We start from the raw sequence: 24,547 nt of genomic DNA, 5'->3' as shown, positions 1-24,547 counted from the left end.
TCAACATGAGGATCTAGAAGAATGAAAGGGTTCACATATATTAGGGAGAAAAAGAAATGAGGACATACCTTAGATCAGTGGATCAATAGGATTGGAATAATGGGACATTGATGGTCCTGAGGAGAGGGGGACCCCAAAAGTTCATCAAAGAGGGGCGCCTCTGGGGCAGCTGAACTGATATTGTCAGCTGCACACCGTTTGCCATGAGGACGCTGTATTTAAGCAGCAAAGCGCGCGCCCTGTGTCTAACACCCGCCCCTGGGGGTGGAATAGTCCGGTCACATGATCGGAACGCCACGCCCCCCTCAGCCGAGGCGGCCGGCCTGTGGACCGCACCGCATCAGGCCGTGGAGCGCAGCGCAACGTCCGGTCACGTGGGGCGGCTGGGAGACGGGCTAGATGCAGCGCCTGTTGCTGGGCAACTGACCGACGCCAGGAGTGCTCAGGCGTCCGAGTCAGCTGCTGGAAAGCAAGCATAATAGCCTGCGTTCCTATAAATATACGAATAGCATTTAGTGCAGATTGACAGTATAAAGAGACATGAATGCTCCTATGATTGCAAGCCAAAAAGGCAGAAAGTATATGAATGTGAGCATTTAATGACATTAGACAGGGGAGGAGAAGGGAAGGGAAGGCGAGGCAGGGGGAGGGGGGGGGGGATGGGGACGTGGGGGAGGATTATGAAGGTAGCTTTCAATATATGATTGGGGTGCAGTGTTAACCCTTAGTGAGCCCCCTATTGAATCGGGGTGCATGATGTATGCAAAATAGGGACAGCTGGAACTATCAGTGGGAGGATGCACACACTGGGACAGCTGGGACTAAGGGTCCCTTTACAAAAAACAACCAAAGTTTAGCTGTTCGTTAAGTCCTGAGGGAGCCATGGTCTTAAGATCATATATCCATCTGGCTTCCCTCTGTAGGATTAGTCTGTCCCAGTCTCCCCCTCTTGTTGGTGGATTCACTTTATCAATGGCCATGAATGAAAGACGGCCATGGCCATTGTGGGCATTATGGACGTGTTTGGCCACTGGGGTATCCTTGGCTTTGGCCACATCACTGAGGTGTTCACCTACTCGCCTACGGAATTCACGGATTGTCTTGCCAATGTATTCTTTGCCACACTGGCAGACAATCCGATAAATAACCCCCCGGGTCTTGCAGTTCATGAAGTCGCGAATGGTAAATTCCTTGCCCGTAACATTACTCCTGAAAGATTTGCCAGTTGCAATGTGCGGACAGGCGATGCAACCACTACATCGATAACAGCCATGGATGGGGTTCTTAAGCCAAGCACAACCCGAAGATGGTTGTGGGGTGTATTGGCTATTAACCAGCCGATCCTTGAGGCTCCTTCCGCGTCTATAGGATATGCTCGGAGTTTCCCCGAGCACCTCCCTCAGATCCGGGTCCATCAAGAGGATGTGCCAGTGTTGGTTGATTATCTCCCTGATGGATTGGGCTTGACCATCATATGAGGTTATTAGGCGGGTTAGTTTTTTGGATTGTACTGGTTTCTGTTTGGGAGTGAGTAGACTGAGACGGTCTGCACTCAGGGCTGATCTAAATGCTGCTTTGAGTACCCGATCAGGGTAGCCTCTGGACAAAAATCTTTGGCGAAGATCAGCCGCTTGGTACAGGAAGTCTCTCTTATTTGTACAATTCCGTCGTAGGCGCAAGTATTGTCCCTTAGGGATCCCGCGTTTTAAAGCAAGCGGGTGTTCACTTTCCCAAAAAACTAACCCGCCTAATAACCTCATATGATGGTCAAGCCCAATCCATCAGGGAGATAATCAACCAACACTGGCACATCCTCTTGATGGACCCGGATCTGAGGGAGGTGCTCGGGGAAACTCCGAGCATATCCTATAGACGCGGAAGGAGCCTCAAGGATCGGCTGGTTAATAGCCAATACACCCCACAACCATCTTCGGGTTGTGCTTGGCTTAAGAACCCCATCCATGGCTGTTATCGATGTAGTGGTTGCATCGCCTGTCCGCACATTGCAACTGGCAAATCTTTCAGGAGTAATGTTACGGGCAAGGAATTTACCATTCGCGACTTCATGAACTGCAAGACCCGGGGGGTTATTTATCGGATTGTCTGCCAGTGTGGCAAAGAATACATTGGCAAGACAATCCGTGAATTCCGTAGGCGAGTAGGTGAACACCTCAGTGATGTGGCCAAAGCCAAGGATACCCCAGTGGCCAAACACGTCCATAATGCCCACAATGGCCATGGCCGTCTTTCATTCATGGCCATTGATAAAGTGAATCCACCAACAAGAGGGGGAGACTGGGACAGACTAATCCTACAGAGGGAAGCCAGATGGATATATGATCTTAAGACCATGGCTCCCTCAGGACTTAACGAACAGCTAAACTTTGGTTGTTTTTTGTAAAGGGACCCTTAGTCCCAGCTGTCCCAGTGTGTGCATCCTCCCACTGATAGTTCCAGCTGTCCCTATTTTGCATACATCATGCACCCCGATTCAATAGGGGGCTCACTAAGGGTTAACACTGCACCCCAATCATATATTAAAAGCTACCTTCATAATCCTCCCCCACGTCCCCATCCCCCCCCCCCCCCCCCCCTGCCTCGCCTTCCCTTCCCTTCTCCTCCCCTGTCTAATGTCATTAAATGCTCACATTCATATACTTTCTGCCTTTTTGGCTTGCAATCATAGGAGCATTCATGTCTCTTTATACTGTCAATCTGCACTAAATGCTATTCGTATATTTATAGGAACGCAGGCTATTATGCTTGCTTTCCAGCAGCTGACTCGGACGCATGAGCACTCCTGGCGTCGGTCAGTTGCCCAGCAACAGGCGCTGCATCTAGCCCGTCTCCCAGCCGCCCCACGTGACCGGACGTTGCGCTGCACTCCACGGCCTGATGCGGTGCGGTCCACAGGCCGGCCGCCTCGGCTGAGGGGGGCGTGATGTTCCGATCATGTGACCGGACTATTCCACCCTCAGGGGCGGGTGTTAGACACAGGGCGCGTGCTTTGCTGCTTAAATACAGCGTCCTCATGGCAAACGGTGTGCAGCTGACAATATCAGTTCAGCTGCCCCAGAGGCGCCCCTCTTTGATGAACTTTTGGGGTCCCCCTCTCCTCAGGACCATCAATGTCCCATTATTCCAATCCTATTGATCCACTGATCTAAGGTATGTCCTCATTTCTTTTTCTCCCTAATATATGTGGACCCTTTCATTCTTCTAGATCCTCATGTTGAATACATTTTTCCTTGCAGGATTATATTTGCACATTTTTTGGATCTCTTCCCCTGATGATTTATCACCTGAAACATGACACGTTGGGAACCATCCTATAGGGCAACATTAGGGATACCCGCCTTATCTAGGGTAAGGTATCCGGACAGGGCCGCCCCTTGCGGGGTAGGAACTCTGTGTAGATAGGCAGGTGAAATACAGCGCTGCCCCCTCCCCCATTAGGGCTTTTTAGGGACAACGGTTCCCTGCACCAGTCTACAACCTGAACTTACCTACGACTACATCTAACCCTCGGCCCAGACGCGGTATTATTTCCACCACGCTAGGCTGATCCCTATCAGGGGGCGTCTGAATGGTAAGACTGTTCCATACATTCTAGCCATATTGCAAGTATCTGTTTGTGGCGCTATATATTTTATTCGGTAAATGCAATTGACAATATATGGCTTAAACCATCATGCTGATATTAAAATGAGACGTTCGCCAATATATTCTTATATCAAGAACATACCGGAGCCCGCGCACCCTGTCAAGGTATCTCAATGTGGCACGGGACCTAATGCTAACCTACCTGTGCCGTGTGGGTAGTTACTGATAGGGGCATAAAGTACGACACACAGCCAGCAGCTCCCAGTTACCTCCAGCGTGAAATCACACATATACATTCAATTTTGCTGGGGATTGCTGCTAGCAACGTATCACATGTGCAGGATTTTCTCCGCTGGTTCTAAAAGCATTTGGGGGTCTTGAGCATTTTCTGCCATTTAAGACCACTTTATTCTGTGATTTTGAATTTACACTTGGACTGATCAGGCTTAGATATACCATAGCAAGCCGGATGCCTGTGATGGTGTCCGGTTGCCATGGTAACCATCGGGATGCTGCCACAGCAGTGCAGTGGCCCGATGGGGGAGGGAGCTCCCTCCCTCAGTTTACCCTTCAGGCCGCCGCAGCTTCCTGATGGTTAGCCCCTCCATACAGCAGTCCCTAAGGACCGTTGCATGCCAGGGGTTACACGGCCGACATCGGTGCCAGCACCGATGTGGGCTGTTTCAAGCAGAGTGTCAACTGTACTTTACAGCTAACACTCTGCCCTGCTGCCACTCTGCCATCCTGAAAGGGTGGGGATGGGGGGGTTGTGCTGCTCGCTCTTCATCTCGGAAGGGGGGGAGGACTCTGACATCTTAAACGGGGGGTGTTGTGTGCGCTCTGCCATGCTGAACTGGGGAGGGGAGGCCACCACTTGGCCATCTATGAAGGAGGGGGGGCATTAACCATTCAAACATTGGGCTGCTGCCTGATGGTCAGCCCCTTCCAGACAGCGGTCCCTAAGGGGACCCCGGCATGGAAAGGGTTAAACAGCTGTCTCAAGCAGAGTGTCAGCTGTATGTTACAGCTGACACTCTGCACCACTGGGCCATCCTGAAGGGGGGGAGGAAGGAGAGAGAGACAGTGCGCGCTCCTGTGTGGAGCAAGGAGTAGTTACAGAATATCCGTCATCTGAGAGCAGCCGAAAAATGTAAAATAAAATAAACACAACCAATTGGAGAAATTATTTTCTCCACAAAATAAATGAATTAGTGTATAAATGTATTATTATTATTTTTTTTACAAAGGTGTCCATATCCTTTAAAGATCTTTGGTTTTCCAGTCTTCAGATTATTAGTAGGCTTCTGTGTCATGTCCATTGAGGAGAAGGGGTATTTTTTTTTTTTTTTTAATTCTTTTTTTTTACATAAGAGAAGATCAGAAATGCAATTTGACAATACAAAATCTGAGTTCATCAATAAACATTCTACAAAAATAGTCATTATAATGAGTTATAAATTACTTTAAATAAAAAACAGTACAAGAATAGTGAGTGATCTGTTCTATTGTGGGGGGTTACCAAACTCCCCTCTCAACTCCATATTACTTGTACTCAGACCTCTCATTGTCTATTCAACTTAGCTTACCTCCCAACTTAGTTAAACCACCCACCCCCCCCCCCCCCCCCATGATGGTTGTCTCGGTGGGCATCATAAACAGCATAAGGGTATGCTTTCATTTATTTTATCTCTCTCCCCCCCCCGGCCAGGCGACGGCACCACCCATTACATACTCCTCAAACCTCTCAATCTTAACCAATAGGTTTTTCCACTCGGTAATATTGGGTGCTCTTTTGGAGCCCCACTCTCTTGCGATAATGACTCTTGCTGCCATAAGACCTCTTGTCCAGACCTTTTTTTTCTTTTTATCCCTGATTAATGGTGGGATACTACCCAAAACAGCCACTTCCGGTTTCAGTGGGAGGGCTACTAGGGACTCTGCAAAAACCTCTCTCCAAAAGGATTGCATTTTTACACAGCTCCATATCAGATGCATATAGTCGTCAGCCTCTTCTCTACATTTCCAACAGTTTGATTTTCGTTCTTTGTAAATCTTACTAAGCAATAATGGAGTCCTATATATTCTATGGATAATATTAAAGTAAATTATCCTAAAATTACTAGAAATCGTTGCCCTTTTTATGTTTTTATATATATTCCCCCATTCTAATGTGTTTGATCCTATATCTTTTACCCATTTTTCCTCACTATTAAACTTTACAATTTTACCCAACCACTTCCTTATTATCCTATACACTTGAGAGATAGTGAGTGTGACCCTACTTGTCGTGCGTTGGTGACAAAAATCTATAAACTCATGTTTTATTGTAGTAAAATATTCCCTATTTTGTGTAGCTTCAAAAGCGTGTTTTAATTGATAATACCGAAACCAACTCATTGAGTCTACGTTTATTCCCGGACATAACTCTTTTAGTGCTCTTATTTCCCTATTCTTAACTAACTGTTATACATAAATAATACCATACTTTTCCCAATACTTATATTCTGAAATTAATTGAAATTTTCTCATATTATTATTACACCATAGAGGCGAAAAATGTGAAGTGTTCACAATTCCTAGTATTTCTTTAATTTTCCCCCAGGCCAAGTCAGCCATTCGACATATTGGGCACTTTCTCTCTTTGTTTTTAATAAATCCTGTCTCTAATATGCTAAATATATTATATTTTGGGCCGTTAAAGCCCCTTTCTAGATATTCTTTTAAATTATTTCCCCCAGATTTTAACCACTGGACTTTAGAGGCCAAATAGTATCCCTGGAATAAGGGAACCGATAACCCTCCATTTTCTTCCGCTAACCAGAGATATTTTTGTTTTAGTTTTACCCTTTTTCTTCCCTAGATTAAGTCATTCAGCAGCAGTTCCAGGTGGTTGAAGAAATAGTCCTCTATCCAAACTGGACAAGCTGCTAAGATGTACAAAATCTGGGGAAATAACACCATTTTTATTAGTGCAATTCTATCCGCTTGTCCTATCGATAACTTCTGCCAAACACTTATTTTATTTTTACATTTAATCATGAAGGGAAAGACATTTAATTTCATGAATTCTAGGATACTTGCACTCAGCTTTACACCCAAATTTTCAAAGGATTCCATAGTTTTTAATACCCTAATTTCTACAGAATTCGGCAGGGATGCCTGATCACGCGGTAACAATACTGATTTGGCCCAGTTGATTTTATAACCCGAGATGTCACTAAACTTATTTATTAGTTCCATAAGATGAGACAGCTGAGATGTTGGGTTCTCTAAAAAAATTGATATATCGTCTGCATACATACTTATTTTTATCGGAGGTCCCGTTCATACCAAAACCTTTAATCGTTTCATCTGATCTGACTTTGGCTGCCAGCGGTTCTATAAATAGAGCAAACAGTAGAGGGGAAAGGGGGCATCCCTGTCTTGTTCCTCTAAACAACTCTATTTGCTCAGACCATACTCCATTAATATTTATTCTAGCTTTGGGGTGATTATATAGAATCTGGACCCACTTAATAAAGTATTGGCCCAGGTTCATCCTTTGCATTACTTTCCAGAGATATTCTCACTCCACCCTGTCAAACGCCTTCTCAGCGTCTAATGACAGGATGGAGCGGAGACCTCCCCCCTCCTCCACTTGCATATTCAAAAAAAGCTCTACGTATGCTGGATTGTACCAATCTCTTGGGTATAAACCCAGTCTGATCTGGATGAATTAGCCTGTCAATAACTCCCTTTAATCTATTAGCGAATATTTTTGCGCAGATTTTATAGTCTGTGTTTAACAGAGAGATTGGTCGGTGTGCCCCTATCTCTCTTTCATCCTTACCCTTTTTTAAAATAAATGTGATCACAGCTTCAGATAAAGATGAAGGGAGTTCACAAGTCTGAGAAGGCTTTATTTAGGACCTGTAGTAACATTGGCAGGATTGTATCTCCATACTGGCGATAAATTTAAAACGGGAGACCGTCAGTCCCTGGAGAAGAATTTCCCCGGATCGTCTTTAAAGACGCAGATATTTCGTTTAAATCTATAGGTCGGTTTAGTATTTTACTTTCCTCTTCTGTTAATTTAGGGAGGTTAATGTTCTCCAGGAACTTTACAATGTCTCCATCCTGCTGCCTATTGTTATTTATATATAAGGTTTTGTAATATTTAATGAACTCCCGCTCAATCTCCTCTGGATGCGTGGTAACCACCCCATTCTCCAGTCTGATCTTTTTTATTCTGTTGGTATTTTTTTAGTTTTAGGTCAAAAATGATAAAAGATTTCTAGGTTTCCCTGCCTGAGGGAAGTATTTGGCTCCTGTAAAAAAAAAAACATGTTGTGCTTTTTCTATTAGATAATTTTTATACTCCAGTCTAAGCTTCTTCAAACTGTAATTGTACAGCAGAGTTCGTATTTTTCACTATCTCTCCCTGTAAGGACTGGACCCTTTTTTTAAGGCTAGTTCTTTTGCCACATATTCTTTTTTTTTCCAGTTAATTTTGGCCACATAAACTCCGCGCAAAAACGCTTTGAAGGAATCCCATACAAACTGCATAGGTGCCGACGGAGCATTCAGTAGCCAAAATTCCCGGATCTCATTTGTTATATTTTCCTGCTCCTTAACCAAATTAATCCAATGGGGATTTAATCTAAAACTTCTCGTTTTCCTCTTATTATACCCCATTTTAATCGTTACCAATTACCACCATTGGAGAATGATCAGAGATCGTATGTATTTCATACTTCATTTTTGTTACCAGATCTAAAAAAATCAAGGTTAGCTAAAGCTAGGTCAATTCTAGACATTACTGTATTCACCCGGCTAAAACAGGAATATACTCTTTTTTTCTCCATACGAATATCGCCAAATGTCTGTCAATGCCATTTCCCGGCAAACCCTTCTTAGCGGTGTTAGTTTATCTTTATTTACTTTATATACATGATCCCTGGAAAATCTATCTTCCTCTAGGTTCATTACATCATTAAAGTCCCCGGTTACCAATACCGGGCACCTTGCTCTGGAGCCAATAAAGTCCGCCAGGAGTGACATGACACACATAGAAAATGGTGGAGGAATATACACAAATGCCAGTATGCAAACAATACCGTTTAACTGACAATGCAAAAAGACAAATCTACTTACAATTCTGTGAGTAATTGGGATATAGTCCACACTCCTATGGACATAAACACTAACACCCCGGGAGTAGGCCGAGCAGCAAGCATGGTAGTCATATTTAGCCCATTTCCTTTTTGCAATACTGATATTATCATATGTACGATGCGTTTCAAGGAAACCTATAATCGCAGGAAGATGTCTCGTCACTGCGTCAAACCTCCCATTTCGCTTTCTCGGCCATCCCCCGTATATTGCACGTAAATATTCTATTCATGTGTCTCCAGACTCAGCACTGGGTCCGCCGCACCCGCAACGGCCGGGAGGAGGGGGAAGAGGAGAAGGGGTATTTATTAAAGGGAAGCTGTCACCGCTCCTGACATGTCTGTTTTGATAGCTTCATGCATTCCTCATGCAATAACAATTCTGGAGCCTCTATTCTTATGTATGTTGTGCCATTCCTTTATTATTTGCACTATAAGTTATGAATGAATTGCTATTCGCCTTCAGTAAGGGTACAGAGGGGAGGTAACCAGTTGTGGGTGTGTCCCTGCACAGTCTGAAAATGGCAGCACTGATTGTGAGACTGTGCAGGTACACCCCCCCCCCCCCCCAACTGGTTACCACCCCTCTGTACCTTTACTGCAGGCTAATAGCAATGAATTCATAACTTATAGTGCAAATAATAAAGGACCGGCACAACTTAGAGCCATAAGAATAGATGCCCCAGAATTGTTATTGCATGAGGAATGCATGAAGCTATTAAAAGAGATATGTCACCATGATCTGAGTAGTACTGCAGATGACTGTTTTTTGAATTTCCCTACTGCCACCCTCCCCACTGTTGGCACTCAAAGCTGTATTGAAATACATGTCGGAACTGCTGTCCACACACGCATAGGAGTCCTCCCCATCATGTTACAGTCTGTGGACTCCTTATGGACATAACTAGTCATGTACTACTGCAGATAATAGTCCAAGATAATGGTGATTGATTCCCTTTAAGACTGGTGTTTTACATGCCAGTCTTAATCTATCCCCAGATGGCATCAGATGCACCAGGATTATTAAGAGGCACACTCCCTTAATAATTGTGGCACATCTGTGGAGATCCGTGCCCCAAAATGAAAACCTATGGCAGCAAGAGCTGGTGCAGATTTCAGTATCACCTATGCCAGTGGTTTAGTTTATAATAAATCTGCCAGGCCAGAGAACTCCCTATACCACCTACTTTTTTGAAAAGTGGTCAAAGGTGATCTAAAAGACAAAACATTTGTAAAGTTATGCACAAGCACGGAATGCATCAAACTTTGTGAATGCTCGACACCAAATTTCTGGGTGCACACAGATCGTGTCCATGTTTTTCACATCCACAGTTTGCTGTCTGCAAAACAGACACGGCCATGTGAATAAACACTTCATCAAAGACAAAACTTTTTAAGGATAGAACCAGACGTAGTTTTTGGGCAGTTTTTTTCTTTGCCAAAGCCAAGTGTGGATTCATCCGAAATGGCTTTTGCTTCTCCTTCTTGCTGGATCCACTTCTGGCTTTGGCTCAAAAACCTCAAAGCTCATCAAAAACGGCATGTGTTTTTTTCAGCCTCAGAAGAAATTAGAAATATAAATTTGTCTGCTTTGTAGTTTAAAAAAAAGTCATAAAATGCATTTTAATTCCTAACAGAAAATCTCTCTGAGGGAAACGTCATGTTATCACTGAATTACAAAGCAGAAGATGAAGATATACAGTGCTCATCACAAGAAAATATCATTACCCTCCATGTACATCCAGGACTTTACAGTACAAATCTGCCATATAGTCCTCCTAATCATGAGGAACCTTCTCCTGGCCAAGCACAGATTGTTACCACAAGTGCAGGTCAGAAAGGGGTTGAAATATTTCAGTGTGGTAAAGAGTTCACAGAAACCTCAGGTCTTTCTACACAGAGAAGAATTCACACAGAGGAGAAGCCATACTCCTGTTCTGAATGTGGGAACGGGTTTATAGAAAACTCAAGTCTTGTTACAAATAAGAAAAGTCACACAGGGGAGAAGCCACATTCATGTTCAGAATGTGGGAAATATTTTATAAAGAAATCAAATCTTGTTGCACATGAGAGAATTCACACAGGGGAGAAGCCATACTCCTGTTCAGAATGTGTAAAGTGTTTTACATGTAAATCACATCTTGTTACACACAAGAGAATTCACACAGGGGAGAAGCCATATTCATGTTCACTATGTGGGAAATGTTTTATAAAGAAATCAAATCTTGTTACACATCAGAGAATTCACACAGGAGAGAAACCATACTCCTGTTCAGAATGTGAGAAGTGTTTTACACATAAATCACACCTTCTTACACATGAGAGAAATCACACAGGGGAGAAGCCGTATTCATGCTCATTATGTGAGAAGTCCTTTACAGATAAATCGCATCTTCTTAGACATGAGAGAAGTCACACAGGAGAGAAGCCATATTCATGTTTATTATGTCAGAAGGCCTTTATAGATAAATCAACTCTTGGTAGACATGAGAGAAGCCACACAGGACAGAAGCCATTTTCATGTTCAGAATGTGGGAAATCTTTTTTGCAAAAAACTGATCTTGTTGTACATGGGAGAAGTCACACAGGAGAGAAGCCATATTCTTGTTCAGAATGTGGGAGATGTTTTACAAAAAAATTTGATCTTGTTAGACATGAGAGAAGACACACAGGTGAGAAGCCATATTCGTAATGTAAGAAGTGTTCTACAAATCAATCAGATGTTGTTAAGCATCAGAGAATTCACACAGGAGAGAAACCACATTTATGTGCAGAATGTGGGAAATGTATTGATCAATCATATTTTGTTAAACACCAGAGAAGTCACACAGAAGAGAGACCTGTTCATGTTCACAATGTGTGAAATGTTTTATCACTAAAGTCAAACTTAAGAATCATCAGAAAAGTAGCCTGAATCTGTCAAATTTCTAAATTATAATTGTCTGAGGTCAGTTGTTGTTACGACACTCACCGCCAGGTAGATGAAGCCGCCGTTTAGTGAATAAGCCCCTTTCTCCAGAAATGCAGTTTTTAATCCAGCCGATCGTCAAACTCCCGAATGGAGCATACGAAGTGGCAACTCCCGATCAGCAATTCAGTCGAACTCCTTCCACAGCTAGCAATATACGAAAGCGCTGTCCCAATAATAAATCCCTCCACAAACGAGACCAAGCTCCGTCTTGAAAGTCAAACAGGAATCAATTTTATTGAGGGCTAGCCGCCCGTATTTATGCAGGTCTCCATCTGGTGGACACGCCCCTAGGGGACCAGAATGGAGACTGACACAGGGCAGACATGCAGCACTACAGAGACAATACATCCCCCACAATGCATCATGGTCTCCTCCTCTCTGCCCTGAGACCCGAGGAGTAATCCCATTATCTCTCAAGACAGAGGGAAACCACAATACACATGTGGGGACAACAGAACAGACATCACCATTTAAACATACAATGTCACAACCCTTTTCAATACACAGACATTTAACATCCCACAATGGCACGCATTAGACCAGGAGTTCAAGTTAGTTTACATCCTTTGTGAACAATGAGGCCATTTGGGTTAACTAGCAGCACACTCTTCTCCTGGGTGGCCGTCCGTTCAGTAGTTCCAATCGGTATTTGGGGAAACACACGAACAGGGGCATACAGGCAGGAAATCCAGCGAAATTAAGGCAAACAGACGAACCAGCAATATAGGTCTATACAGATGGATCTGTCACACGGCTCCCCCCTTGTGGGACACTCCGGCAGACCCGGCTTGACCCTTTAGCGGGTCAACTTGGGGATGACCGGACTAGGAGGTAGCAAGAACGTCGGTTTGCCGGGACAATCCATCTGCATTCCCATTCTGCTTACCGGGTCGGTAGCTGATGGTGAAGTTATACGGTTGTAAAGCTAAACTCCACCGCAGCAGTCTACCATTGTCTCCTGAGACCCGGTTAAGCCAGACAAGGGGATTGTGGTCCGTCACAAGGGAAAATTCCTGTCCATACAAATAAGGGCTTAACTTTTTCAATGCCCAGACCAGGGCCAAGCATTCCTTCTCCACTGCCGCATAACTCACTTCTCGGGGTAACAGCTTTCTACTGAGATATGCGACAGGGTGCTCTCCTCCATCTTCCCCGACCTGGCTCAGCACAGCCCCCAGTCCATACATGGAAGCATCTGTATGGACGAGAAAACGTTTGTTAGGGACTGGGGCAGCCAGGACAGGGGCATTTACAAGAGCCTGTTTGAGTGCTTGAAACGCAGCTTCACAAGCCGGAGACCACAGGACCTGCTTAGGGAGATTTTTCTTAGTCAGGTCAGTCAGGGGCTTAGCAATAGTGCTGTAGTCTGGGACAAAGCGTCTGTAATACCCTGCTGTCCCTAGGAAGGCTAACACCTGGGTCTTAGTGACAGGTGTGGGCCAGTTAGCTACTGCCTCTATCTTAGCCGGCTCCGGTCTCTGGCTCCCACACCCCACTCTGTGACCCAGGTATTGCACTTCAGCCATGCCTAGATGGCACTTCTCTGGCTTCAATGTCAGGCCAGCAGCCCGAATTTTGTCCAAAACTACCCCTACATGTACTAGGTGTTCCTCCCAGGACCCACTGTAGATCGCAATGTCATCCAGGTATGCACACGCAAATTCCTGGAATCCATCGAGAAGTCTATCCACCATACGCTGAAAGGTAGCCGGGGCATTCTTCATCCCAAATGGCATGACCTTAAATTGGTACAAGCCAAATGGGGTGACGAAGGCCGACTTGGGGATAGCATCCTCGGCCAGGGGAATCTGCCAATAGCCTTTACACAGGTCTATGGTGGTCAGATAGCGTCCCCTGGCAATACGATCTAATAATTCGTCTACCCGGGGCATCGGGTAGGCGTCAGTGGTGGTCCGCTCGTTGAGCCGCCTGTAGTCTACACAGAACCGCGTGGTCCCATCTTTCTTAGGCACCAGGACTACAGGCGAAGCCCAAGGACTATCGGAGTGTTCGATGACCCCAAGCTGGGTCATCTCCTGTATCTCCTTCCGCATTCCTTCTCGGACTGCTTCAGGAATACGGTAAGGGGGCTGTCGCAGGGGGTTCTGTCCAGGGGTCTCTACCTTATGTACAGTTAGGGTAGTGTAGCCAGGCTCTTGGGAGAACGTCGCCTGCTTCTCCCACAGAAGCTGTCTTGCCTGTCCCTTCTCTGTGGGGCTTAATCTATCCCCTAGCTGTACAAGACTAGTAAGGTCAGTCTGGGAGTCCCTCTCTAACAAATCGGGTAAGGGTAAACTCTCTGTATCGTCTGCAGCAGGGGCACATACTGCAGCGACATCCTCCAGTCTCTCCTGATACTCCTTTAGCATGTTCACATGAAAGGATCGCTGGATCCTTTCATCTGAACAGCTGGCTATGAGGTAGGTAGTATCACACACCTGAGCTACCACCTTATACGGGCCCTGCCAAGATGCTTGCATCTTGTTCGCCTTCACAGGTTTGAGCACTAGCACTTTCTGCCCAACCTGGAAGACTCGCTGCCGGGCACCCCGATCGTACCATCTCTTCTGTCTCCCCTGGGCCACCTGGAGATTCTCTCTTACCATCAGGGACAGTTTCTCCATGCGGTCCCGGAGTTCCAGGACATACGGTACTATGGGGGTCCCTTCCTGCTCTGTCTCCCCCTCCCAGTGGCCTCTAATGAGATCTAGGGGTCCGCGGACCCTCCTCCCATAGAGCAACTCAAAGGGGGAGAACCCAGTAGATTCCTGGGGCACCTCTCTGTAAGAAAACAACAGATGAGGCAGGAATCGCTCCCAGTCTCTGCAAGTGTCAGAAAAGGTCCTCAACATCTGTTTGAGGGTGCCGTTAAATCGCTCGCAGAGGCCGTTAGTCTGTGGATGGTACAGGGAACTAAGTATCGGTTTAATGCCGCACACCCTCCACAGTTCCTGGGTGAGCACAGCGGTAAATTGGGTTCCCTGGTCAGAGAGAATCTCCTTAGGGAACCCGACCCTAGTAAAAATTCTAACCAGGGCATCAGCAACTGTCTCTGCCTCTATATTAGACAACGCTACTGCCTCTGGATAGCGAGTGGCATAGTCCACCACGGTGAGAATATACTTCTTACCGGATGGACTAGCCCTGGCCAGTGGACCCACAATGTCAACGGCTATGCGGGCAAAGGGCTCCCCAATGATAGGCATAGACATAAGCCTAGCTCTTGGGTGGTCCCCCCGCTTTCCTACCCGTTGACAAGTGTCACACGTACTACAATATATCCGCACAGCCTGATTAAAATTTGGCCAAAAGAAGTTCTGCATGATCCTATAGGCTGTGCGACGGGACCCTAGATGTCCGGCCAATGGAACATCATGCCCTATCCGCAGAATCTCCTGCCGGTATTTTGCGGGCACCACCAGCTGTCGATTTGGCGGATGGGCAACACTTTTCTGGGACGGTTTAGGGAACCTATATAACCTGTCCTCCACCCATTCATACCGCTCCCCATCTACTCCTACCTCTCCAGTATCTGCTCTGTCTCTATACTTCTGGAGAGTCGGATCTGCCTGAGTTTCCCTCCCAAACTCCTCTGGGGAATCCCAGCTAGCAAAGGTCTGTCCTAGGGTATCAGTCGGGGAATCGGGTCTTACCTGGGTCTCAGCAGCAGGTGGGCTGGTTCCAGCAACACGGGTCTGGGCCCGGGTAGTCACTGGGTTGACATCAGCAGGTCCCATTGGAGCATAAGCAGAAACCAAAGGGGCCAGGTCATTCCCGAGCAAGACATCAGCAGGCAAGTCTTTCATAACCCCCACATTCACATGTCCAGAGCCCACTCCCCAATCCAAATGAACCCGGGCAACAGGTAGACGGAACACGGCGCCTCCTGCTACCCTCACTGCCACAGTATTTCCAGTGTGTTGGTGTTCCGAAACAAGGTTCTTTTGGAGCAGGGTCATAGTGGCTCCGGTGTCTCTCACACCAGTGACCACTTTGCCATTTAGTCTAACGGTTTGCCTGTGCTGCTGCCGGTTATCCTGCTGGGCTGCTTGTACTGGATCCGCCTCATGTAGTATACCCCAAAATTCCTCCTGCTCAAGACAGTGAGCGGAAGACTGGGGTGGCTGCTGATGTCCGCCGGCTGGTTTTCTCCACGACTGCGCTTGGTTGGTATTGTTCAATGGGCACTCCGGTCTCTTGTGCCCCAACTGTTTGCACCCATAGCACCGGATAGGCTGAGAGTAATCCCGGGCGTTGAACCGAGCTGGCTGAACATAATTGTTCGCTGGTGGTATTGTGGGGGTGCGTTGCGCTGGGGGGTGATACACAGTAGTGGTTGGAGGTGCTGCCGGTTTGTACTCCACTCGGGTAGGGACCTTGGCTGCTGTCTGGTCTAGCCTCCGTGCATCTGTGTATTCATCGGCCAGACGAGCAGCTTCAGGTAAGGTAGCGGGTTTGCGGTCCCTAACCCACTCTCTGACTCCTGCAGGTAACCGATCAAAGCAGTGCTCCAACAAAAATACTTGCAGCACCTCTTCCCCAGTTACCGCTTGACACCCTGCCATCCAGTGGGCTGCGGTGCGGTGTACCCTGCATGCCCACTCCACATAAGAATCGCCAGCCTGCTTGTTAGTGTCCCGGAATCGCCGCCGGTACGCCTCAGGGGTGACAGCGTATCTGGCCAAAAGGGTATCTTTTACTGCCCGGTAACTTGTAAGTTCCTCCTCTGGGATGGCCCGAAAAGCCTCACTGGCCCGGCCGGATAATTTCCCAGAGAGGATAGTGACCCATTCCTCTGTGGGTACCTGGTGTAAGGCACACTGCCTTTCAAAATCGGCCAGGAACCCGTCAATCTCTCCCTCCGTTTCCACAAAATGTCTAAATGCAGCAAAAGGTACCTTTCTCCTTCCATTATTATTATGGGGTACCTCTGCTGCTGCAGCTCCTCTTCCCTGGAGCGCCTGTTGTGCTGCTACTGCTGCTTGCACCTGGATCACAATATCTGCTGCAGGGTTGGGGCCAAAGTGTGCCAGCCTTATCTGGACTGCCCGGTTAAATTGTACCTCCTCGGGTGTTAAATCCAGTATGCCAGGCACATTAGCTCTCTCCGTTCCCTGTGCTGCATCCATCTCCAATAATATAGAAATAATCTCTCTCTTCTTGAGATTACTCGCTGATCGTCCTCTGCGTTCCAATATATCTTTAAGGGTAGCACGCCTTAATTCCTCATACTGCATTTCCACCCTGGGATTTGTAGCTCACCTTCTGGGCGGTGGGATTCATCCCGCTGCTTGCCACCAATTGTTACGACACTCACCGCCAGGTAGATGAAGCCGCCGTTTAGTGAATAAGCCCCTTTCTCCAGAAATGCAGTTTTTAATCCAGCCGATCGTCAAACTCCCGAATGGAGCATACGAAGTGGCAACTCCCGATCAGCAATTCAGTCGAACTCCTTCCACAGCTAGCAATATACGAAAGCGCTGTCCCAATAATAAATCCCTCCACAAACGAGACCAAGCTCCGTCTTGAAAGTCAAACAGGAATCAATTTTATTGAGGGCTAGCCGCCCGTATTTATGCAGGTCTCCATCTGGTGGACACGCCCCTAGGGGACCAGAATGGAGACTGACACAGGACAGACATGCAGCACTACAGAGACAATACATCCCCCACAATGCATCATGGTCTCATCCTCTCTGCCCTGGAGACACCCGAGGAGTAATCCCATTATCTCTCAAGACAGAGGGAAACCACAATACACATGTGGGGACAACAGAACAGACATCACCATTTAAACATACAATGTCACAACCCTTTTCAATACACAGACATTTAACATCCCACAATGGCACGCATTAGACCAGGAGTTCAAGTTAGTTTACATCCTTTGTGAACAATGAGGCCATTTGGGTTAACTAGCAGCACACTCTTCTCCTGGGTGGCCGTCCGTTCAGTAGTTCCAATCGGTATTTGGGGAAACACACGAACAGGGGCATACAGGCAGGAAATCCAGCGAAATTAAGGCAAACAGACGAACCAGCAATATAGGTCTATACAGATGGATCTGTCACAGTTGTGACTGGGATCCATGGAGGAAAATTATTCTGGATATAAGGAAGAGAAGAAGAGCCTTGTTTATTTCCAGAGCAGTGAAGATGAATTGTCCCCATGAGCCTTGCTTCTTATCACTGTATCACACATCCACCCACACTGCGGGAGAATCCAGAGAAAAATAATAGAAGCCCTCTATATATTTGTTGTTTTTAACATATGGACATATCAGTATTTGACCACTAACAAAACTGACTTTTTAATCATTTATTAAAAGAAAAATTGACAGATCTTTTTTTTCCACAGAAGTAAATGTCATACATCTATGATCACTGGCCAAGCAGCTCATTCAGTCTGATCATTCAGCATTCAGGGTCATCTATTACGACACATTTTACAATCAGACTGGGGGGGGGTAAATGTGTCTTTTGAGTTTACTCTTTTTTGGAAGGATTTAACCTTAGTTGAAGTTGGGAAAGTTCCAGATCCAGGTTATTGATCGAGGAAGGGCCTACTGAGGGTTGTACATTTTTTTCTAAAGATGCTAGTCTTAAACGTTTTGAGAGTCTGACTCAGGAGTAAGGGATTAATATTTGTCCACAGAGGTACTTGAAGATATGTAGAGCTGTTGGTGCCCCCATGGACAAACTGAGATTTAGTGTAAAAAAAAAAACATAATTTCCGTAAATAAAACATTAAAAACTAGATTTTTTTAAAGTCACATTGCAGTTATATAAAGCGACGGTGGAGTTGACAAAGTTACACATGAGAGCAAAGTGTGTGAATGTAATAGGTAATGAGGAGATAGAAGGAGTAGGGTTTTTGCATTGTTTGTGTAAACACTGCCAACCTAGGCTTGGGATGTGATATCCAATTTCACTTGCAGTCTAAAAGGATCACCATGGTCCCTTCTTCAAATCAGATCATCTGTCAGAGGTTCTCCTCCCTGCTCCTCTCGCTGTCATTCAAGTTTATCATCGTTCTCCCAACCACTGGGACATACAACGCTGAACAGCTGGATCTTTAGTGTAAAACCTGCAGAGTAATAGTGACGGTTTTCTATCACTGACTGTCCCCATAAACCGTCGTCTTCTATTGGGCCACACAGCTCAGGGTTGGCACTGGAATTAGTAGAGGGGTTGAATTATTCAGGCTTTGCGGTTATTTGCTTCTCCGTAAGAGCTCAGTCATTACACTGGGTACACATGAAGCCAGGGCAGCATTTATATTAAAATGAATGTTAATTTGTAATAAAAAAAAAAGGTGCCAAACTCAAAATATAAAAAACATAGGTGTCAAATAACACCCCATCTTAAGCCATATCCCCTTTTTATCCATCTACACGTGGCCACTACTTTTTATTGGGAAAGGTGGTGATCCTATGTACAAGCCTCATACGTCTGTGTCCACCAGAGAAGAAAAAAATATGGTACTTAGGAGGAGGAAACATTTGACACAAATGCTGGCTTGGAAGAGGTTAAAACAACAATAATAATAATAATAATAAAAAAAGATATTTCCTTTAAACCTAAAACATCTAATATGTGGTTCCAGCTGTAGAGCTGTAAACACGGCTCATCTTTGCTCTGGAGAACTACAACTCTCAGCATGTCCAGAACATAAGAGCAGAGAACTACAACTCCCAGCAAAGAGAACTGTCACCCTTCAACCCTTATAAATGGATCTGGACGCTACCACAGAACCGCCAGGTCACTACCTCCTGGAGTAGTTTTTGGTTGACTGCTGACAGGGATCAAGTAAAACCATACAAAGAGACAGGCTAAAGTCAGGACAGGCAGAATTCTAACAGTCTGAGCTTAGGGCAGGCAGCTCACGGTGAGTATGGAGATAAGCCAGAGGCCAAGTAGCAAAGGGTTAAATACAGAAAACAGGCAGTACACCTTTGTAGGGTACTAGGAGACTAGAACCTGTTGCATAGAACCCATAAAACTATAGAAATGTGGTATCGCTGTAATCGTACTGACCCCGAGAATGAAGGAAACAGGTCAGTTTTATCTCATAGGGAACGCTGTAAAAACAAAACCCATAAAACTATATAAATGTGGTATCGCTGTAATCGTACTGACCCGGAGAGTGAAGAGAACAGGTCAGTTTTATCTCATAGGAAATTCCGTTAAAAAAACAAAAAAAAACTATAAAACTATATAAAGGTGGTATCACTGTAATCGTATTGACCCGGAGAATGAAGAGAACAGGTCAGTTTTATCTCATAGGAAATTCTGTAAAAAAAACTATATAAATGTGGTATCACTGTAATCGTACTGACCCAGAGAATGAAGAGAACAGCTCAGTTTTATATAAAAGGAAAAGCCATATAAACAAAACCCATAAAACTATATAAATATGGTATTACCATAATCGTACTGACCTGGAGAATGAAGGGAACAGGTCAGTTTTATCTTATAGGGAATGCTGTAAAAACAAAACCAATAAAACTATATAAATGTGGTATCACTGTAATCATAGTGAACCAGAGAATGAAGAGAACAGGTCAGTTTTATCTCATAGGGAACGCAGTAAAAACAAAACCTATAAAACTATATAAATGGGGTATCACTGTAATCGTACTGACCCGGAGAATGAAGAGAACAGGACAGTTTTATCTCATAGGGAACGCAGTAAAAACAAAACCTATAAAACTATATAAATGGGGTATCACTGTAATCGTACTGACCCGGAGAATGAAGGGAATAGGTCAGTTTTATCTCATAGGGAACGCTGTGAAAACAAAACCCATTAAACTGTATAAATGTGGTATCACCATAATCGTACTGACCCGGAGAATGAAGAGAACAGGTCAGTTTTATCTCATAGGGAACACTGTAAAAATAAAACTAATAAAACTATATAAATGTAGTATTACTGTAATCGTACTGACCCAGAGAATGAAGAGAACAGGTCAGTTTTATCTAATAGGGAACACTGTAAAAACAAATCCATGAAACTATATAAATGTGGTATCACTGTAATCGTACTGACCTGGAGAATTAAGAGAACAGGTCTGTTTTACTTCATAGGGATTGGGAACACTCTACAAACAAAACCAATAAAACTGTGGTGGAATTGGTTTTTTTTTCCAATTTGACCCCATTTGGAATTTTTTCCAGCTCCCCACTACATCATATGCAATGTAAGAAAGTACAGCTTGTCCCGCTAAAAACCCTCATACAGCTATGTGAACTGAAAAATAAAAAAGTAATAGCTCTTGGAAGGCGGGGAGTGAAAACATAGAAAATTACAGTGTCCTCCAAGGGTTAACTGAGGCCTAGGAAGAAGAAATTAATTGTGGATCCCCGCCGTTAATCGCTCTGGGTGAGGGGCTCTTGCATTTGGGGTCAGTCTCATATGGCTGTGTGCACCAGACTAAGAAACACAACTCGTCCACACAGCTTGGTATTACACTTTTTATGATGTAAGGTGATAAAAAATGGCTTTTCTTGCACATTTTTTGTTACATTTTTTTTACAGCGTTCACCATATGGGTTGTATCACATAATATTTTTATAGAGCAGGTTGTTACGGACACAGCAATACCTAATATGGCCATATTTTAAATGTTATTTTACACAATAAAAGCATTTTTGAAAAAAAATCATGTTTTTGTGTCTCCCTTTTATGAAAGCTATATTTTTTTTTGTTTTTTGGACGATTGTCTTAGGTAGGGTCTAATTTTTTGTGGGATGAGATGACGGTTTGATTGGTACCATTTTGGGGCACATATGACTTTTTGATCACTTGGTATTACACTTTTTGTGATGTAAGGTGATAAAAAAACAGCTTTTTTGACATATTTGTTATTTAATTTTTTTATGGCGTTCACCATATGGGTTGGATCACATGATATTTTTATAGAGCATGTCGTTACAGACATGATAATACCTAATATGGCCATTTTTTAAAATTTTATTTTACACAATAAAAGCATTTTTGAAAAAAATCATGTTTTTGTGTCTTCATTTTCTGAAAGCCATATTTTTTTTACTTTTTGTACGATTGTCTTATGTAGGGGCTCATTTTTTGCGGGAAGAGGTTACGGTTTGATTAGTACTAATTTTGGGTGCATATGACTTTTTTGATCATTTTTTATACCATATTTTGGGAAGTGCGATGTCAAAATGGCAAATCCATCATAGTTTTTCTTAGTTTTTTTATGGTGTTCACCGTGCAGTAAAAATAATATGATCTTTTTATAGATCAGGTCGTTATGGAGGCAGCGATACCATACATGTTTAGTGTTTTTTATTTTTTACAATTTTAACCAATTATGTGTGTATATAGGAAGAAGTTAGTTATTTTCACTTTTTTTGTTTTAAATTTTTGGGACCCAGACCCACTTAGTTCTTGAAGATCCAGTGGGTCTGATGGCTTACAATATACTGCAGTACACTTTATTGTGAATTTACACTTAAAAAACTAAATAACTGAAAATGTTGCACTGCAATGGTAAATGCAATTGACAATATATGGCTTAAACCATCATGCTGATATTAAAATGAGACGTTCGCTAATATATTCTTATATCAAGAACATACCGGAGCCCGCGCACCCTGTCAAGGTATTTCAATGTGGCACGGGACCTAAAGCTAACCTACCTGTGCCGTGTGGGTAGTTACTAATAGGGGCATGAAGAACAACACACAGCCAGCAGCTCCCATTTACCTCCAGCGTGAAATCACACATACACATTAAATTTTGCTGGGGATTGCTGCTAGCAACGTATCACATGTGCAGGATTTGCTACCCCGGTTATGAATGCGCAACAGCATTTGGGGTCTTGAGCATTTTCTGCCATTTAAGACCACTTTATTCTGTGATTTTGAATTTACACTTGGCCTGATCAGGCTTAGATATACCATAGTAAGCCGAATGTGCAGCGGCCCGATGGGGGAGGGCGCTCCCTCCCTCAGTTTACCTTTCAAGCATCGGGCCACTGCAGCGTCCCGATGGTTAGCCCCTCCATACAGCAGTCCCTAAGGACCGCTGCATGAAAGGGGTTAAATGGCCGACATCGGTGCCATAAGAAATGGCTTTTGCTTCTCCTTCTTGCTGGATCCACTTCTGGCTTTGGCTAAAAAAAAACTGTACCTCAAAACTCATCAAAAATGGCATCTGTTTTCTTCAGGCTCAGAAGAAATTAGAAATATAAATGTGTCTGCTTTGTAGTTAAAAAAAAAGTCATGAAATGCATTTTAATTCCTAACAGAAAATCTCTCTGAGGGAAACGTCGTGTTATCACTGAATTACAAAGCAGAAGATGAAGATATACAGTGCTCATCACAAGAAAATCTCATTACCCTCCATGTACATCCAGGACTTCACAGTACAGGTCTGCCATATAGTCCTCCTAATCACGAGGAACCTTCTCCTGAAAAAGCACAGATTGTTACCACAAGTGCAGGTCAGAAAGAGGGTGAAAGATTTCAGTGTGGTAAAGAGTTCACAGAAACCTCAGGTCTTTCTACACAGAGAAGAATTCACACAGAGGAGAAGCCATACTCATGTTCTGAATGTGGGAAATGTTTTATGAAGAAATCAAATCTTGTTGCACATAAGAGAATTCACACAGGGGAGAAGCCATTCTCCTGTTCAGAATGTGGAAAGTGTTTTACATCTAAATCACATCTTGTTACACACAAGAGAATTCACACAGGGGAGAAGCCATATTCATGTTCACTATGTGGGAAATCATTTACAGATAAATCAAGTCTTATTTTACATGAGAAAAGTCATACAGGTGAGAAGCCATATTCATGTTCAGAATGTGGGAAATGTTTTATAAAGAAATCTAATCTTGTTACACATCACAGAATTCACACAGGAGAGAAACCATACTTCTGTTCAGAATGTAAGAAGTGTTTTACACATAAATCACACCTTGTTACACATGAAAGAATTCACACAGGGGAGAAGCCGTATTCATGCTCACTATGTGAGAAGTCCTTTACAGATAAATCACATCATCTTAGACATGAGAGAAGTCACACAGGAGAGAAGCCATATTCATGTTCACTATGTCAGAAGGCCTTTACAGATAAATCAAGTCTTGGTAGACATGAGAGAAGTCACACACGACAGAAGCCATTTTTATGTTCAGAATGTGGGAAATATTTTTTGCAAAAAACTGATCTTGTTGTACATGAGAGAAGTCACACAGGAGAGAAGCCATATCCATGTTCAGAATGTGGCAGATCTTTTACAAAAAAATCAGATCTTGTTAGACATGAGAGACGTCACACAGGAGAGAAGCCATATTCATAATGTAAGAAGTGTTCTACAAATCAGGATTCTTGCACACGACAATATGGCTTTTTCAGTATTTTGCGGGTCGCAAAAAATGCATCCGCAAAAAATACGAATGACATCCATGTGCATTCCGTTTTTTGTGGAACGGAACAGCTGGCCCCTGATAGAACATGTCCTATTATTGTCCGCATAATGAACAAGGATATTACTGTTCTATGTTTGAACAGAAATACGGAAGCGAAATGCATGCGGAGTACAGACCGTATACAGAACGCAAAAAATGGAACGCACATGGAAAAAAACATTTGTGTGCAAGAGGCCTCAATCAGATCTTGTTAAACATCAGAGAATTCACACAGGAGAGAAACCACATTTATGTGCAGAATGTTTTGTTAAACACCAGAGAAGTCACACAGACGAGAGACCTGTTCATGTTCATAATGTGGGGTCAGTTGTGACTGGGATCCATGGAGGAAAAGTATTGTGGATATAAGGAAGAGAAGAAGAGC

General features: G+C 44.1%; 1 protein-coding gene across 1 annotated transcript; it reads left to right on the top strand.

Annotated features, from left to right (window-relative positions):
• Window positions 1–995: 995 nt before the first annotated feature.
• LOC120989726 (zinc finger protein 250-like) lies at window positions 996–24,268 on the top strand. Its single transcript, XM_040418017.1, has 2 exons — window positions 996–1,182; window positions 22,999–24,268. Exons 1-2 carry the CDS (start codon window positions 996–998, stop codon window positions 24,051–24,053), a joined length of 1,242 nt encoding a protein of 413 aa, XP_040273951.1. The 3' UTR covers window positions 24,054–24,268.
• Window positions 24,269–24,547: the final 279 nt, after the last annotated feature.

Source organism: Bufo bufo, chromosome 2 (assembly GCF_905171765.1).
Source record: "Bufo bufo chromosome 2, aBufBuf1.1, whole genome shotgun sequence".
Classification (NCBI taxonomy): Eukaryota; Metazoa; Chordata; class Amphibia; order Anura; family Bufonidae; genus Bufo; species Bufo bufo.
The sequence above is the reverse complement of the archived record's forward strand: the minus strand, read 5'-3'. Positions and strand labels throughout refer to the sequence as shown.